This window comes from Nyctibius grandis, chromosome 4 (assembly GCF_013368605.1).
Source record: "Nyctibius grandis isolate bNycGra1 chromosome 4, bNycGra1.pri, whole genome shotgun sequence".
In the NCBI taxonomy this organism is placed as follows: domain Eukaryota; kingdom Metazoa; phylum Chordata; class Aves; order Nyctibiiformes; family Nyctibiidae; genus Nyctibius; species Nyctibius grandis.
In genome coordinates, this window is record NC_090661.1 from 81963627 (window position 1) to 81982862 (window position 19236).

Consider the following 19236-nt stretch of genomic DNA (forward strand, 5'->3'; position numbering starts at 1 on the left):
ACATTTAGGTTAAATTGCAGAACTGCCTAATAGAAAGTGCACACAGAACAGCCAAACAAGCTAGTCGATGACCCACAATTCCTCAAACTAAAGGTATGCAAGGAGTTCTCGCAGGCAGTTTTGGCCTGTCTGAAATTACAGTAATAGGTTAATGTGTGATTATCTTTTTTGTTTTGTAACTACCTGAAGTTATTTCATATTACTTTAGACAATTTCAGTCAGTTTTGGAATAAGCATGATTTACCCCATCAGTGTTTTTACAGTTCATAGTAATTTGGACAGATATCTTTAAGTAATTTACCTGACCAGTTGTGCAAAGATGCATGGGGGATGGGATTCTCAATCCTGATATTTACAGATGATTACTTTATCCTAGCTATCTGTAAATATTATTGATTAAAAACCAGCCAAAAATGTTTATAAGTCAGAAAGCTCAACTGATATTACTTCTAAACACACACAAAATGTGAAAGGTTCTACAAGGAGAAAAATAGTTTTGTGAATTAAAGAAGAAAAAGTAGCAACTCCTTTTCAATGTTTAACAACTCCTCTCATACACATTGTATATGCACACTGGCCACAAATTTTAATAAAGAAGTTAATAAGGCATTTCAGGATTTCAAATCTCTACTTTTGAATGGATGAGGTTGCAGATATCAAATTAAAGGTCATAATAAAATTTCGATCACAAATTCTTATAGTATTATGGCACTAATTAATAAACAACTTTTTGGCCAAGTAAGCTAGGATTCCTTTAGTTCTATTAATCTGATTAAAAACTGTACGACAAATATCTTAGAATGACATATCCTATTGTTTATCTTTGATTTGTCCTTCAGACACGAGCACAGGGAAACAAGAGGGAAGCTTTGAAGTGCAGCCAGGAGCCCACAAGTAACAAACCTGAAATCCAGTTCTTGGTTTGCAGCACACCGAGAACCCACGTAACTTATCATTTCTATACTAGGAATACTTACCGTTCTGCTGCATTTGGTATCCTGGCTGAGGAGGATGAGTGGGAGGAGGTGGTCCATGGAGGCCACTCATGGGAGGCCCAGGGTGTGGCCCTGTCATAGTTGATGGAGGTGGTGGTGAGGATACATGATTAGGCTGCGATGTTGGTGGTCCAGCAACTGTCTGCCCAGGCAGTGGTGGGCCTGGCATGGAAGGTGGCCGTGGGGCACCTGTGGTAGGAGGGTAAGAGGAAGGTCCAATCCCTGTAGAAGAAGGAGGGGGGGCAAAACCAGGGACTTGAGTAGGTAGGCGCTGAGTTGATATTGGTTGACTAGGAAACGGAGGCTGTGCCAAAGGAAGACCCTGAGACACACTGGTAGGTGGGGGTCCTTGGCTCGCAGTGTAAGGTGTGTAGAGACCAGATCCTGTTGCACTAAAGCTTCCTGAGACTGGGGGAACCGATGTTGGGGGACCTAATAAGAAAAACAGAAGACAACATAATTTTCTTCTAACCTCAAGACAATTAAGATGCAAGCAAAGCCCATTTGCTCTAGATCACCTAAATAAGTTTACCACTTTCTCATCTTCAGATGGACTTGCCCGTACTAACAGAGACAAACTTTAAGCGAACACCCTCCTAAATTGATCATAGAGCTGAAACTCCTCCAAGGGATCTGAAACTTGATAGTTCCTTCATTGTCCTCTCTCTCAAAGATAGAGCTTCTTATTTTACATAATCAGAATACATTTCAGGATTCAGGGCCAGAAAAAAAGGGCAAAGCCAAGAATACACAAAACAAGAACCATCACAAGTCTGTCTACAGATTTCTTGAACTAAGTTTGAATCTTAAACCACACATTAAGTTGGAGCCTGTAGTTCAAGAATGGTTTTGAGCTTCAAGGTTTTAATAGCACAGAACTAGCATCTTCTGTATTTATCCGTGTACTATTTCTGAGGATAATTTTAGACAAACACATTGCCGAAAGGCTGGAGAAATCTGCATCCCCTACTCCTGATTTTCCTATAAAGTCTGTGTTAGAGTATGAGAGGTGCTTGTCAAAAAGTACTTTACCAAAACAATTAAAAAAAAAAAAAAATCAAAGGTAGTCAGACCAGCTAACGCATACTAAAGACAAATCTCTAGTCTTCAATTAAAAAAAAAGTCCTGTAATCTACAACATTGAGACTGTAGATCTAAGACAACAGAACAAAATATCTAAATTAATTTTATACTGTTTTTGTAAGTTTCTTCTCAACTTCCAGCAAAACACTTCACAGAATCATTCAGAGTAATTTCAGCCCTTTGTGATTTACTCAGCCCCTTTTTCCTTCTTTTTTTTTTGACCAGGCTGCTGCACAGTGGCAAGGCATGTAGACTCTCCAACAGCTTACTTAGGGATAGACTGTTTTTGTGTTTCACACCAAGATTCACCTAGTTGAGGAGAAAGTACTGTTACTCTCTTTTGTTACTTACGTCCTGCAGTACTTCCCTGCACTATCCCCTACAATAGTCTGAGTTCTGTTTTCCCCAATGATGACCTTTTCAGTCAAGGAAACCGCTGTTTAGTATTGCAGATGTCAACACCCAGAGAATTCCCATCACCCTATGGTAAAGAACCATTAAGAAGTGCCAATCTTTTATGAAATTACTAGCATAAATGAAAAGCAATAGCATATTTCTGTAGCCAGGAAACCTCACCATAGCCCAGTCCAGCTGGGGGAGGAGCAGAGGCTGTAGTACTGCCAATTGTCATCCCTGCCACATGATTGCTGAGCTGCTGTACACCGGCTGCAGGGGGACCATATTGCTGGAACGTAGATGTCTGGCTGGCAGGCGTGGGTGCTGAGCCTGGCAGAAATGGCTGAGAAGCAGGTGGCCTGAGAAGGAAGATGAGAAACTTCACTGGGTTCTCCATTATGCAAGCAGTTACAATTTCTACTACATAAACACTAGCTGGGTCTCAATTATTTACATGAAGCACTGTAGCTCAGTTTTGGAAAAATAATTACATAACCTGCATGGATCTGAATGTCTTTCATCAAAAATACCTACTAGTTCTTAAAATAGAAATTCTATGTTTATAGCATTTTTTTGTTAATTCCATTTTAGTTATCGCAACAAATCAGAAATACTGCAACAGAGTCTACAGGGTGAGCAACAATGAGGCCTGCACAGCTATGTAAGAATGCTCTGTTGCTCAGAGGATTTGGACTCTCCAGCTGACAGTGCTCAGCTTAACCAGAAGGAAACAAAAACCAACCACCTTCCCCCATAACCAGAAATCAGAAGGAAGCAGTGAGGGCTGTTGCCACTTTCACCACAGAGGTAATGGCAGTATCTTTCTGGAGAAGATGCCCAAGAGCTTTAGATGAAGATAACTCAGGGATCCATAATGGACAGAAAAGGACCCAGAACCGATACTAAGGAATTACTCAGTAATGGCAGACCATGGTCCAGACAGAGATCAATTCACACTGCCACGGAATCAAATACTACGGCTGTGTGGATGCAATTGTTTCAAAACAAGACAGATTGTGGGAATCAGAAAATTCCTTATGGGAAAATGACTACCACAAAGAAAGTCTTTGGAGGAGAAGTGGTTTTAATCAGTCACTGACATCTGCTCATATCCTTCTGCAAGTTTTTCATCTCCAGAGATTCTTACCATCTAACAAATACCCCTATGGCAAAATGTTGTTCCAAAACTATAAGGAAGTAATAAAGTAAGTCAATGTCCACCACAGGAAAAACAAAGTATTTAGTTTATTTTAGATCCTAAAACGTCTAGACCTAGCATAGGTCTACCAAGGCAGGTCTTTGTTATGATTTGCTCTTTTTGTATGTACCTCTGCATTGGTGCTGCTGAGGCTGGAATCCCATTCTGCACATCTCCATGTCCAAACTGACTGTATGCCAGGTGGCCAGAAGGAAGAGATGCTCCAGAGGCTGGAGGGGGAGCTCCAGATGTTGGAGGGGCTCTTAATGAACCTACAGACATTGGCAGGGCAGGGGGGTGGGAAATCACAAATTACTCACAGAAACAAGGGCTTGAACCAACTACCACGAAAAATCCAGAAATAAAAAAAAGTGCAGAAACAGTTAGCAGTGGCCAAATTGATGTATCAATACTCCACAAGCAACAAATAATTTATACAACTATATTACAAGTAGCAAAACTGAAAGCACGCATATTTTTAGCTAGTGTGACTAGTCACCATCTCCACACAGACCAAGTAAAAATATGTACTGTGAAGGGTCTTCAAAAGACAGTTTCATCTTTTGATGAAGAAAAAAACATTATCTTATCAGGAAAGTATGAAATTCTTCCCCCTCCAAGTCTAATTATTTTTATCCAGACCAAGGAGACCATTCACATAGAACCTAACATTCATTACAGGTCAGTTTTCCCTACTTGAAAGTTAAGCAGGTTATGTGAGTAGATTCAGTTTTCAAAAATTACATCCAACTAACTGCTTTTATATATAACATAATGGGGGCCACCACAGACTCTTCTTCCCAGCCTCTCAAGGTTGGAGGCTAACACGAATACTTTCTCATCTTTCAGACTGAGCTGGTTCAGTCACAGCCCAAACATATTTGCCTCAGAAACAAGTCTTCACACTTTCCACAGACCACACAAAGCTGGATACAATACCAGCAAATCAACTGAAATGTCTACTTCCAAAAAAAAGAGAATATAAACTTCTATTTTAATATTACATGAAAAATGCTGATAATTAGAACCATATAACACACCTGCTAACCACAAGGGAACATATTTCATGTATGGGGTATCATTGAATACAGACAACTAAATAGAGCAAACTGCCCCATGAGACCAGGGCAGCACATACATGCTGTTACGCCTTCTTGTGAGGCATCATTACGAAAGAGGAAATAAGAGAAGCCATTTCTCAGTTCTACAGTGTAATTTATACACCAAAGCATGATCATCTCATATATATTTTTATCTGCTACATGTAATTCTTAGTAAGCTTGTGGATGTAAATTCAAGGAAGGAATTAACTAGACCTTGTATGAATAACCAGTAATTTCTTGGGCTTTTTTCTTTATTACTAATCCTCCTCCTGTTCTTCATTTTGAGACTCAGGACTTAATTATTTCCAGAGACATTTATTATTTTTATATACCTTCATCTCATTAAATCTTGCCTTTTCTAAACTAGTTACAGCACCTTCATCTTACTGTTCCACTGGCTAACCATTTCCTGATCTCTGACTATTTGCATGTGGTGTGGTATTTCTATTTCTGAATGTCTTTTGTGATACCTTTTCAGTTAATTTGATATACATTGATCTATTTTGGAATCTCTTTCCTTTGACAGTACATGTAAACTGTTTGGCATTGGTATCTTTTGTCTTTGAAAGCATATTTAATCCAGTTCCTAGAGGGATCCTACACTTTTTTTTTTTTTTTTTTTTGCATTAACTTAACTTTTTTCCCCCTCAACTTTAAAGGCATACAATTTGACAAATACATGCTTACTTCAGAAGAAGCTTCTGAAGTCTTTTTCTAGTTCTTGTCACAAATACACTTCTGTAACCATTACCACAGAATGCTCAAATAGCCATTGAAAAAAATTCACTTGAACAGGTATGAATATCTAGTGGTTTATTAGCTTAAGATTCATGACTTTTGAGGAATCCTGAAGGCCCCCTTCAACATCTTTGGGGTATCGCTCTTACTCATCACACACCTCAAAATGGAGGTAGATTACAGCAAAATGGGAAATGCCTGTGATTTTACTCAAAGCCCTGAGACTACATGGTTTTGGCCCAGTTCTGACTCCCTGCTCTTCTAAACAAATTGACACCACCAGAAACAAAATACCACTAGTTGGAAAGAAGGAAAAATACAGTATGATTTCTTGCAGTGTTTCTAATTCTTACAACTTGATTGCCGGCTTTGCAAAAGTATTTCCTTCTTCAAGCCACAGCTTTTTTAATTATAATTATTCTTAACATATATTTGGTTTCTATGCTATAGCTAAGGAAGCTAAAAACTTATTTTTTCCCTTAAATGAAAGCACAAGTTACAAAAAACTCATGACTTCCAATAACAACCTCCTGGTGCTTGGGGGAGATTTTTCATTTCTTCATTGCAATGCCATAATTTCAAACCTCACGTTTTAGTTCTCTCTCAAGTGGGAGACTACATTAAACTAAGGATTCTCCCTGACAGAACCTGAATGGGCCAATTCAGGTTTTGAAATCAGTCTTCAGTAAACATCAGTCACAAGTCAGGTTTTATCTATGAATCTGCAGACATAAGGGATTTCTACTAAGATTATTTCTTCATATCCTATTTATGTTTCTGGAGTGCTGCCTACAAATAGATTGGGAAGTGTCCCACCCACCTCTGCCTGAATAATCAGGTACCCACACATTTGAGATAAATATCCATATTAAATGAGAACTTGGCACAGCAAAAGCAGCACAGCACAAACACTCCCACAGAAAGGACACCATTTACCTATGAAATTAGGTGCAAGAGAAGAAGTGTCAGAGTTGAGAGATACAGGAGAGCCCTTCGAAGGGAACCCCAAGGAAGGAAAGTAACCTGGAAAGACAGAACACACCAGTAAATCAAGCCTGAGAGAAAGCACCAAGAGACAGTGTTTCCAATGCTGAGGACAGTCTGCAGTGCAGAAAATATCATATACATAAAATCCATGTCACATTTACCACATTTTTCCTTAAGCTATATTCCCTCTCACTGTTCTACCACACATAACATATTACCAACATAGTTCATATATTAATGTTAATATAAGTGTTAATAGTATCATAAACTGAGTCTATGTAAAACATTCCAGCAGCAGCCTAATTATTACTGGTATTCAGATAATTGTGTTTGCACTTTCAACCGCATGATCTCATCAAGAGGAAATCAATAGACTGACTGAAAAACTGGTGCAAAATTGTCCTGGTTCTTCAACATTCTCATAGCAAGAAGCAGCTATTTTCAGCTAGTGGCACAGTACTCCACTTCTGGTCCCAAACAAGACTGGCATCACTGGCACAGCACTCCCATGTTTCCATTAGTTAGAGCTAGGGTTTGTCACATAAATCAGATGTGAAAGACTCCCTGACTGAGGATTGCACCTGCTCCTAACACTTCTCCATGCACTCCTCCATGCAATTTTATTGTTATTTTTAAAATAAATCCCTAGGACAACTACTTTGAGATCACAGAATAACATTGGCAGTTTTCCTTTTACCCCTCAGTGTTCACTAAACTCCTGTCACTCTAGTGTCTCTGAAATTAAATCTCTCTCCTCTACATTATGCAGCTACAATAAGTCTTGCTACAAAGACCTGTAATAATCGTAATGTGTTGGAGACAGGGGTAGAAAGGATAACTGTCACTATATTCACTATCACCTGCCTGCTCTCTGTGGCAATGCATTGTTTGTTTGCCACTCTTCCACCTGGATGCCATATTCAGCAGCTACTCACAGGTCAACTTCTGGCTGTTGTGCTAGTGCTCTGAATTTTAATTCCTTCCTTGTAAAGATAGGAATCCTGGATTTACAGTAACGGGTCCAAAATGCAAAACTTTACAACCAAGAATTCCTTTATACAGTCTGCTAAGTCTAGGAAGGATGGTCTCAGAAGAAAAGATGGAAGAGAAGTCTCCACAAACTACAGGTGGCCTTCGCCTGATATATCAATAAAGTACATGAGATACTACTTAAGAGTAGTGTAATACACTTCTGTTGTCTAAATGAGACCACCTTGTTGCCCTCAGTGTCACACTATCTTTCAATCATTACTGGCACAAACCAAATCTGCATTTTTAGTCTGCACAAGTTTACATGCATGTTATCAAGCTTTCTTGGTATGTCCTTACTGAGCTGTCATGAACCACTTTTCTGTTGTTCTAAAATTAAAAAAGGCAACCCAGAAATAATTCAGAAGGAAAAAAGTTCATTCCCTTAAAAAGAAATGCTTTTCACACTTGTAAAGTCTGAAAGTTCTTGACGTATCTGATGGAAGATGCTCATCAGTTTCTTTTCACAAACGTCCTAAACATTCTTCACACTGCTAACAGACAAAATCTGTTTTCTATAAATAGCTGCACTGATGAAACTTTTCCAACAAATCTGTAGTAATCTTTGTCCTCCTTCTCTCCCTCACTGAAGTCAGTCCAATTTTTCCACATTCCTTCTATGGGACAGGAAACACTAGTCAGTCAATGGCTACATTGAGCAGCCAAACAGAGCGCTTTAACAGCTGAGCTCTGCCTCTGTCTTCCTAGGAAGCAGGATTTCTTTCCTCTGCCCAGTGCTGATTTTCATTACTTTTATAGGAATTTAAACCCACTGTGAAATTAGTTCAAAACTCACAGATTAAAAGTACTGTTGCAAGAGATTTATTGCAAGGAGGGAAAGAGGAGGATTATGGAAAGAAAAGGAAGATGGAGCAACTGAATAACCCATTCTTTGGCACACCACACTAACTCTTCTTCTACTCCACTACCCTGCTAACTCCAGGCAAAAAAACCCAGAGTAATTATTCAGGTCTCAAATTTCAGTCTCCCACTTCTGTTAGTTTCAAGACAACTATAGGCACTTTGATTGTTCTATCCTTCTCATTGAGTTTGGTTTAAAATTCAAGAAGTTTCAAAAAATTCAAGATGTACTTGGAGGGAAGAATAATAGAGACCATTAGCATGATTAGCATATTCCTTATTTCCTTAGAATACCAATCTGAAATCTAAACAAACATTTCAGAGTGCAAGTTCATGTTGTGCTTATCTCAGCAGAACTGATTTCAGCCACAGGAATTTGAAAGGTAGAAATACTTCTACTACTCAAAGCAACAGTATTTTCTCCTCTATATTTCAGATGTAAAAGTCACTATTAATCTCCCAACACAATTCAGGTACTCAGAAACAAATGTTCCTAAAGTTCTTTAATAATTTTAAGTTGGCCTTTCTTTTGAAAACAGGAAAAAAAAGTTGAACTACTTTGTATCTTTTTTTTTTAAACCAAACAAAAACAAGTGATACAATCCTGCAGAACCAGGGAAATTCTGGAACACATTAGCTTGTCACGTGTCCACAAACTTTCTACTGATTTTAAAGGCATTAGAGAATATAGCTCCAAATATGCTTTCTACCTAGAGTTATATGTCTTAATCTTTCAGGATGGAGTGCAGATCTTTCTACATACTAATGTAAGGCAGTCTCAACTGTAAATCTATTACAGTCCCTAACTGCTGCCCCTCAACATAAACTCATCAGGAAGACTGTCCTAGTCAGGTGCTTTAGTACCACGGGGGCAGGGACATACAGAAAAAAAGCAGGCTGTGCTTCTCAACATCTTAATTTTATAAGCTATTAAAAGAAGAGTAAGCCCTACTAAAATGGACAAGTGACAGAACAATAACCTCAGAATGTACAGGAAGAACATGACTTCTAACATCACGTAATCTACACAGAGAAGAAAAGATAATTGCTACTACAAAATAAAGACTAACAATAGGAAGCATACAGAAAAACTTTCATGCACGCTACAATTCACAGGTCATCAATCATTAAGTTTTGACTGAGAAGTACCTTGTGGAGGGACTGGCTGTTGATATCCTGGCATCGGACCATTATAAGCTCCATATTGCGACTGAGGAACCCCTGGCAATGGCTGTCCTCCGTAGGCAGGTTGCTGGTATCCCTGATATCCAGGCTGAGGTTGCCCGTAAGGAGGCCCTGTGTGAGCTTGCTGGTTTACACTCATTGTATTCACATCCCCAAACTAATCTCACCTGCAAAAACGGGGGAAAAATGGCTTTTAGCAGACATAAAACCAAACTGGCCAACTTCCCTACTGTTTTCACAGAAATTACAGCTCCTGAGATACTAGGGAAGATAAAACATTGCTCTTGCACAGTATTTTTTTCAAGTAAGATAAGTGCTTCACAAGAGCTAGTTAGAAAACAATATTTTCAGAAACTATGTTTTCTAATCAATTTATTCACTGCTTCATCCTGATTAGACTTGTGATGGTCATCTTAGAAAAAAAAATACCATAATTTGCCATTCCATAGCAGATGGTTATCAAGCTTCCTGAGACACCTTATGAACTACTTCCACGTCACAGAATGTCAGACCAACAGAAAACAGATTTCATGACATACATGAGAGATTCCTTAACTTAACACTTCAATAACACTGAAGAAGTTCAGTGTTAGTCTACTTGATCATGTTTCCTTGCTGCAAGCAACACACACTTCACCATCCACAAAGGCTGCTTCTTGAAGTGTTTGATAGAATTCAGAACAGGTCCAATATCAGGGTTTTTGGCTTTTTTTTTTAAACAATAGATGATCTGAAGTCCTTGTTATGTACATAAATTTCAGAAAACTAAGATATTCTAAAAGCAGCACGTTCACCTAAGAAACATGTTCAAAATGGAAAACCATCACAGGCAAAGATGTCACTAAAGGAGTTATACAAAAGTGTAAGACCTGAAAGAGAACGTCAGAGACAGGAGAGATGTTTCTTAGTGAAGTTATGCAAGAAATCTTGCTTAACAGACAGATTCCCAATTCTTCTAACTGTATAAAGAGATTGACTAATTTTATAACGATAAAAACAGAAACAGCATTGGGAGACCCCAAACCAAGTAGGCAATTCTTACAATATCACGGTACCAAGCAGGCAGATAAGCCACAGAGCCCTTAAGTTGTGGAGAGCCAAAGAGATGACTTCATGGGCAGGAGATTCCCCTCGTGGTCTATTCCTCAAGGATATTTTGCATCCCCTGTACTCCTTTGGATGCTCCATATGTCACTGTTAACCCTCTTCAGCTAAGACTATCTACACTAACACTGTAAAGAAATGTGTGCTTAGAGCAATTTAATTTTTTACTAAAAAACTCCAGTTTATATAAAAATGCAAAGTTAAGGTAAAGCAAATAACTAATGTTGCCCTCATATTTTGCTCCAAACCCTATGATGAACTTGTGCATTAAAGATACAGAGTAAATCTTAACACATACAGCTGCTACAGCCACCAGCCAGTTGAGGCAAATCCCAATGAGGAATCTACAGCTTAACTCAAGCGGATAACAAACACAGGAGCTGTTTTGCCTATACATTGATTAGAGTATGCCAACCAATGCTAAGGTTGGTTCTTCACATTACCAAAAATATGATGTCAAAGAATTATTTCAACAACTGATGCCAAGCTGTACATCAAAGGTACTAAAATAACTACAGCTCTGTAAGAACCATCCACCTAGCAAGAAATTCTTTCAGACCCATATACATAATAAAGGGAAAATACATATATCACAACAGAGCGATCTAATTATTTACAGAAGAAAGCTAGCATAATACATATATACTACATTTAACCTCCTATAGCTAGTAAACATGACAAATGTCAATACTAAGAATGCTAATGCCTACTCTGAAATTAAACTTTATTTGAAAGGAAATAAATGAAGTTTTATTTTTTTATTCTTCAAGCTGTATAAAGGTAATAATAGGGCTTTTGTTTAGAAAAAGAACTTATCTTAAATATTTAAAGTTAATTTGCTCTTGAAAGTAACATATAATGTCATTCACAACAGCTTACAACAGTGTAACAGAACTTTTAATCAGCCTGCAGTGCTTTTAAGCATGATTACACAAGACAAACATGACAGCAAAAGAGTAATTTCTAAAGACTCTGGCTCCCCACACCATCTTTGACTGAGTTCTGTAGAACAGTCTAACCTGACCAGCCATGAGGCCAGGAAATCTGGACTTTGGGACTGCTCCCTTCCCAAGTTCCCCTGAAGGTTAACCTCTTTATTCCCAGATAGGCAACCAGTGTACCACATTGCAATCACAGACCTACCCCCAACCACCTCTTGTTCAGTGCAAACAGTAACGCAGGAGAGTTCCTCCTGCAAAGGTGGGGGTAAAGGGAAGGGAGAATGCAGCAAGATGACTGCTCTACCTGCACATCTTGGAACATCTGGGCAGCGCTTTCTGCCAAGGAAGGAGGGCTGCTTTCTCTTCTTCCTGCCCCTGACTATTGCTTATCGGATTATGCATGAGGAACTCGGCTTCTAGTCACTGCTCCTACATACAGGTCCTTCCTCCAGGAAAAGCTGCAGGCAAAGTAGCAGCATCCTGCAGGATACCTCCTGAACTATAATCATTAAGACACTTTTCACAAGTTACTCCTACAGAAATCCCTGAACAGGTCTAATGTTTGAACAAGAAATTACTACAAGGCAGGATAAGATCAATCTTTCATGCTTTTTTCTCTTTTTCTGATGTATAAAGGTAATGGTAGGTAAATGACCAAGCATGTCCCTTGCAAACCACTTCTGACTTACTGTTGTGAGTGTATACTCAGTAAGTGATCTTACCTTATGATCTTTTAACGATTCTTTTTTCAGCCTTTCCTACCCTCCCTCACGTGAATATCGGTATTTCCCGCTTTAGCAGGTAATATATGTTGGCTTGTTGCTCTCTCTGCAGTAATACTGAAACCAAGAGGTAAGAGCTCATTTAATGCAAGTCTTACAGAGGAAAAGAGTTCTGAGATAATTTCCTATACTTTCTATGGAAAAAGTAGCTACACAAAGGAGACGGTTCTAACTCAGTGTCCTAACTGAAAGAAAGGTAGATATACCTCAGACCTTTAGCTAGCCCATGTGGCAGCCAGCACAGGCTAATCTCCACCATAGCACAAGATGATGCTTGCTCTATACTGGCAGAGGGTCAAGGAGGGAGCTGGAAAGGAGGAGGAAGACTCAAGAACAAGCCTGGTGTTGAAGCTGGGACAAGGCTGCTTCATTACTTCGGTTGCTCGACTTGCTCTAAACGTAAGGCTAGTGGTACGCTTGCTCATCACTGATGCAGAGTACCACAGAGGGCAGGGCCAAGAGTATCTACCTCTGAGAAGGTGGAAGACAGTTGTCACTGAATGAGTCCATTTTCCTTCTCCTCCAGTACAAGTCATTTGTATCAAACAGCATTCACTTTGTCTCCACTTGAAAAATATATATGTAAATTAGAACCTGGTCACTTGAAGAGATATGGAGAAAGGGAGAATTTTATGCTGTCTTATGACATGAAGCAAAAAAAAAAAATCCCAGAATAAAATACATACACAAGACAGGGAAAAATGGAGAAAACAGGCTGTTTCTCTTGATAAAAATACTGAGGATATTCCTTTGCGTGTAGTAACACATTACCAAACTAAACCAAACATAACATTAAAACATGCTGTTGAACATCATATTACTACTCAGCAATTACAATACACAAAGCTCAAATAAGCAGGACTCACGCTATTGGGAAAATACTATGACGACAAGTGGTCATTACTATAACTAACAATTTTCTTGCAAAGCACGAAGCAGTCACTCTTCGCCGTTTTCTGTTCCTCTGTATAAAGGCAGTTGACCACGGAAGTTTTGGTCAAAATAGTTACACAGCTAAAATTCATACTGGAAAGCCATTATACAAGACAGACAACCAGTGCTGATCAGCAATGAACTGATGGGAGAAAAAATATACAGTAATACTGGGAAGGGAAAAAAAAATATAATCTTCTAACTTTTACATTAGTTTCCAGATTTCTTAGTATCCAAACAAAGCAGACTACAGTGCAGTTTTTATGGCTGTTTTTTTTTAAAAAAAAACCCCTAGTGATTCATATGAGCTTGTTTCAATCAGCAAATCTCCCAAATCACTGAAAACTGCATATTCATCATTTTTATGGTCTGCATTCACTGTTAATTCCCTTTTGAAACCGAAAAGCTTGACCTCATCAGTTCTTCATCACTTTCTAAAGGAAATGCATACAGCAAAATTACTTTCCTTCAGAAAGATGCTAGTGCCTTTTTTATTGGTCCCAGAGAAATAAAAGGCTTGTTTGTTTCAACTTCTGGGGAGACTGATCCTTAAAAAAAGACAACAGCATGGGCTCCTATATTATGCTGAAACTGAAGGAAACATGTCCACTTAATTTCTGAACACAGAAAACAAAACCATTTCGAAAAGATGGGACAGACAGGGACAACCAGCATGCTCAGAGACCAATTGAGAATATTACCTACAGTGCTTTTAATGCTTCTGTTCTGCAACTTTCTGGAGAAGTAGCAAAGTTACACTATTCTTATAAAAAACTAGACTCTGGAGCTAAGAACACTCTTCTGAGAGGCAGACGTCCTTGCTCGTTTCACCAACAGCTTGAATAGGTCCTCTACAAGCACTCATGGAACACCTGGTTGTTTTCAGACACAAGAAACTCACATTTTGTTCTTCTACAGAAAATCTTGAAAAGAAGCTTATATCCTGGAAGTCAGAGACTGGCAACTGATCTGGAAGCACTCAGGCCATTATAACAAATGTCTCCCATACATTTGTCCAAATCAATCCAAATGGCACCACTGGAACTAACTCTCCAGTTTGGTTTGTGGTGCTCTGTCTTTCCACCTGGGCAGATTCTCAACTTGTCACACCACAGGAAATATTTTCTTCAACTATGCATTCTGAGTCACTGCCAGAAACATCTCTTTTAACAGTTCACAAGAGGTGTAAGACAGTTTTCAAAATAAAACTTTACAATGGAATATCAGTGAGAGTCCAGAAGCCACTGAAGACACTTTCAGGAGAAGAAAGGATAGATTAGCTGCTAGAACTTCTTGACACAACAGGTACTGAAGCAAATTTTTGCAGCCCAGTCTTTCCTGTGCTGATTCAAAGAGGTCTTTCAGGCTTCAGGACATAAAAATCACAGTTCACATCTAAGGTGTGACCACTTCTATGTTCTTCTAAAGAAGGGGCACATTAAACCCTGTTTTGTTAGGCTGATTCATCATCTTGGCTGACGTCCAATACAACATACAAGTTACCAGAGTGAAAGTGGTTAAAAACCGAATACAAAAAACACCTTAGTCCTGAGCTAACCTTAAACCTACCACTATTTCCAACCCCTGCAACCACCACCACCAGATTTTTACTTCAGTAACATTTTATAATCTTTGTTGACTTAAGTCTCCTGGTGGGACTGATTTAAATCTCTATCTCTGTAATTAAGCTCTAAGAAAAGATTTTGAATATGCTCAGTTATAGGCATTGCTTCTGGAGAGCAACCATCCAGAGGCAAAAGTCATTGAAAATATGACATTTACAAAATCACAGTAACAGATTTCTCTCTTCCTTAGCTACCTCCACATACATGTTACAACGTGTGAAGTCATCTGACTCTCTTCTGTGAACTTTGCACAAGTATAATTGATTAGGAAAAGTTACGAGAGTAGTTTAGAGAAGAGGCCAGAAGGAATAATGGATGAATAGGAATATATAGACTAGGACTAAAAAACATGTTATAATGCTAAACAAATTTTCTTCACATACATTGTAACACTCACCATCTCTCACCCAAAATTCCTGTACTCTGACTTCCTCTACACAAATACACATTACGCAATTCCTATCACTTGCAAGTAACAAAAAAGCTCAGAATAAGCTTTTCCTAACGCATACTGCCCAGTTTATACTGTCTTTTAGTGCTATGTTAACAATGAATCTTGCTGAACATATAAGAACAAGTTCTATCTTCAGAATTCATTGCTAATAAGGCTTTTCAAACCTACAGAACAAGAAAAATTCACCTTCTCTCTTCTGCTGAGACCTTGTTGTTGATCGCTTTTAGTCACTCTTTGTACCTTGCCCTTCCTTAGCCAACCATCAATTCTTTCTTGGATTTTTGACCCTCCTTCTGATAGGAAGTGTTACAGGAAGAACATATAGTCCTACAGTAGCAGGAGAAAACATTCAAAGAGGTACAAACATCAAACGACTCATTAAAGAAACAATCCTTTAGACACCTGTTCACTGCTGTAACTCAGCTTTCGACCACGAAATTAGAACCTGGAGTGAATGTCACAGCATATTAAGAGGAAATATTCCTTGTATCAACGTCCACTTCACAGTCTGTCTATAGCAGTAAAGAATCCTGAGTGGACAGCTACAAGCAGAAAAGGGTAGTTCTAGAAGCAAGAACCTTTTCCACACAAAAATGGATAGAAATGCTTATGCTTCCACAGACAGTGTACATACAGGATTGAAGGTAAGTCTCCTCTAAACAGACAGGCTCTAGAGTTTTAGGCAACATATATTCCTACCTACCCCATAACCAGAACACCTAACTCTAAGAGAAGGGGGGAAAAAGAAAAAAAAAAAAAAAAATTAAAGCCAAAGTTCCCTAAACCTACTCAGGACAACTTCATATTAATAAACAGTAAAGACTTTAGGACAAAATCAGCAATGAGTCACTTCCCATTCTACTGGTGTGATTTCACACTGCTTGTAAACAACAACAAAAAGACATTGCATGTTATGCCTCAGAAGGCGATTTCTCTCTCTCTAACATCCCCCCCCCAACATTTGGTAAAGTTGACTAAGGAACCCTGTAATAGAAAAGGATCTAGAAATATTTTTATGGAACTATCACATTAATGGCTAAAAATCAACACTGAGTACCGAAGTGAAATATCTGTATTTTAACACGACAGTACAAATATTAACTCTGGTGCCTAACTTCTGATAGGGGTATAAGCAATTCACCTATGTTTCAGCAACCACTTCCATCTGCCAGTAAATTTAAACAGAACTTCAACTACAGTGTGACATTTACCAAGGAGGCCCAGTTTGGACGGTTTTGCGAAGTCTCTCTGATAAAGATTTCAGAGCTAAGACACCATACACACATACTGAAAAACACTCAAGTACATCCCAAGAATAAAAAGAAATGAAGCTAAACTTCATTCCACTCCAAAGAGCACTGCTCGGAAAAAGTGAAAGTGAACTCCAGTGATACAAACCAAACATGTTTAAAGCACCATCTACATGGAAAGTAAGACTCCAGCTCGCATAACCACTTTTTCAAGACCACACTTGTATTTTGGTCATGCCATCCCCATCCCTTTCCTCCTTCCTTTCTCAAAGCCACAGGCAGACAATCGCTAAGTTTTACCGCCAAATCCAACCAAACTCCATCATCGGGTCTCTGCACAGTACGACCGTCCTTTACAAGCCTCGAATGAATGAAAGCTTGAACAGCACAACACAATCACTGGGGGAAGGATCCGCGGATTACAAGAGATTAGGGACGCTGCAGAGGGGTATTTGCCTCACAGCGCACCCGGGCCAAAAAAAAGCGCTCCGCTCTCCGGGAAGGAGCGACGACCAGACTCGTAGCCCCCGGGACTCGCCGCACTACACCGGGACGCCAACAGCTCCCCTCGGGGCAGCCCATGCCCTGGAGGAGAAGGCCCTGCCGACTACCGGTCCCGGCCCCGCAGGCCGGCACCCGCTGGGCCGGGCCGGGCCGGGCCGCTGGCGGTGAGGGGCGCTCCCTCCCGCACACGTTACCGGGTAAAACCTGGGCCCCTGCAGAGGCCGGGCGTGGCGCGCAGGCACGGCGGGCCGACGTGTCACCCGGCTAGGCGCCGCCAGGCCTCAACTCCTTGGTGGGGAAGGAAGCGGCGGCGCCTCGGGCTCGGGCCCCGGCCGAGCCGCCGGGCGCGGTGCCAACCGCCTGCCCGCACCGGCCATCTGTGCGATTGCCACCGACAGGCCTAGCGCCCCCCCGGAGCCGCTCCACGGCCTCACTCACCGCCGCTGCCCGCCGCTCCCGGCGCTTCTGCCGGGCCCGCTTCCGGTTCCCGGACCCGCCGCTCCCCCGGAAGCAGCGCTCCCCCGCCCGCTGCCTGCCACGTCCGCACTCCCCGCCAACCCCCGGCCGCCGCCGCGCCCCACCCGGCAGGGCCCGGATGCGGCGCAGGCGCCGTCAGCAGGGGAGCGCGCGCACCGCCTCCGCCCGCAGGCGCTGACGTCGCTCCGGGGGTGCACGTCGGCCGCCGGGGCGGTCCGCAGGGCCGACTCGCGGCGGGAGGCCCCGCGTTTCGTGGCGCCGCTGGGCGGTTGTCTGGAAGTGCTGGGCCGTGGCGACGGGGGCGACCCGGCCCGACGCGCCGGTGGGCTTGGCCCCGGGGTTGGCCGGCGACCATCCGCCACTCCTGTAGTGGCCGTCGCCCCCAGGCTGGAGCCGCGCTTGTCCGATGGGTGCCGTGCACTTCCCTTGGGCCCAGGGCAGCCCGAGTGGGGCGGGAGGGCTTTTGCGGGGCCGCTGCGGCTGTGGTGGGGGCCGTTTTCTCCGGTTGCTTGTACAGTCCGAGAACCAGCGTTTCGCCGCAAGAGCGGGTGAGCGGTGGGCACGGCTGGGCTGCTGCACAGCCGCGGCCCGACACCCCCAGGCCTCGGCCCGCGCCGGTCATGGTGCTCTTGCCCGTGTGTCCCGCCAGCGGCCTGTAAGAGACCACGACACGGGAGCCCCCAGGGGCAGTTTTGCACCGAAATGCAACGGTGGTGCAATTGTTCGCTACCTAGTGACATTTTGTGGGTGTGTGCCCACCAGCACCGTGCAGTGGCACTGGATGAATGGTGTTCTAATACTGGCAATGGAGTGGTCAGCTGAGCAATGGTGTCACAGCAAAATTGTGTCCTTTGAATGTTACGGCACAAGGGTATCACATTGGCAAGAGATTTGCTTGTCACTGAGAGATAAGCCCATGCAGAGTAAGGAAGAGATAAGTTTGTCCTTAGGATCTTAACAGAAAATTACGTTTTAAGTCCTGTAGCGAAAGGGGGAACATGGATTTTATTTCCTCTAACACTCCATGGGATCAAGGTGGCTTGGGATAGCCAGGAGTCTTGTCTGCCATGGTCCTCAAGAGAAGACAGTGAAGGACCCGGGTGCAAAGCCGTTCTCTTGGCCATTGGGGAGTCTCCGTATGCGGTGCCCTGCAGAGAACTGTTTCAATCCCATCTGTGTAGCTAATCCTGGCTATTCTGGTCCCGGTGTCTAATATTAGGAGTGGCTGTAGGGTCTGTCAGGGAGCAGCAAGCTGCAGAGGGAGCACATTATGTGTATAGTCTGCCTGTGGTTTTCAGGGCAGACAGTGCTACTGTGTAGTAACACTAGCTGCACAGAGAAAATGCAGGTGGAGAGCACACCACTTGGAAGCTGATTTTGTTCAATTTCTCAGGGTCAGGCGCTATCACCTGATCTTGTACAAGTTTATGCCTGTGTCATTTCCTTGCCTGAAACTCATACTAATGAATCCTGAGTGCTGGGTGACTCTAGGATTTGCATTTGGAATGGGAAGTGGAAATAAAATTTTTACTGAAATGCTTCCAGCTTTAAGAGTGTCAGATGAAGCTCTAGAGAGACAGGAGGTGCGCTA

The 19236-nt window shown here is 41.6% G+C and overlaps 1 protein-coding gene across 3 annotated transcripts in view; it reads right to left on the bottom strand.

Moving 5' to 3' along the window:
- The window catches only part of SEC24C (SEC24 homolog C, COPII coat complex component), a 39195-nt gene extending 21510 nt beyond the window's left edge, over nucleotides 1-17685 (bottom strand). For 2 of the 3 annotated variants that reach the window (XM_068398886.1, XM_068398885.1), the window contains exons 1-6: nucleotides 17607-17685; nucleotides 9540-9742; nucleotides 6450-6536; nucleotides 3803-3944; nucleotides 2655-2833; nucleotides 978-1427 (exon numbers count right to left, since the gene is read on the bottom strand). In XM_068398886.1, the coding sequence (XP_068254987.1) occupies nucleotides 978-1427; nucleotides 2655-2833; nucleotides 3803-3944; nucleotides 6450-6536; nucleotides 9540-9714 (1033 nt within the window). In that variant the 5' untranslated portion in view covers nucleotides 9715-9742; nucleotides 17607-17685. The remainder of the gene's footprint in view (nucleotides 1-977; nucleotides 1428-2654; nucleotides 2834-3802; nucleotides 3945-6449; nucleotides 6537-9539; nucleotides 9743-17606) is intronic. The other variant, XM_068398887.1, reaches the window with a different exon arrangement.
- Between the last annotated feature and the right edge of the window lie 1551 nt (nucleotides 17686-19236).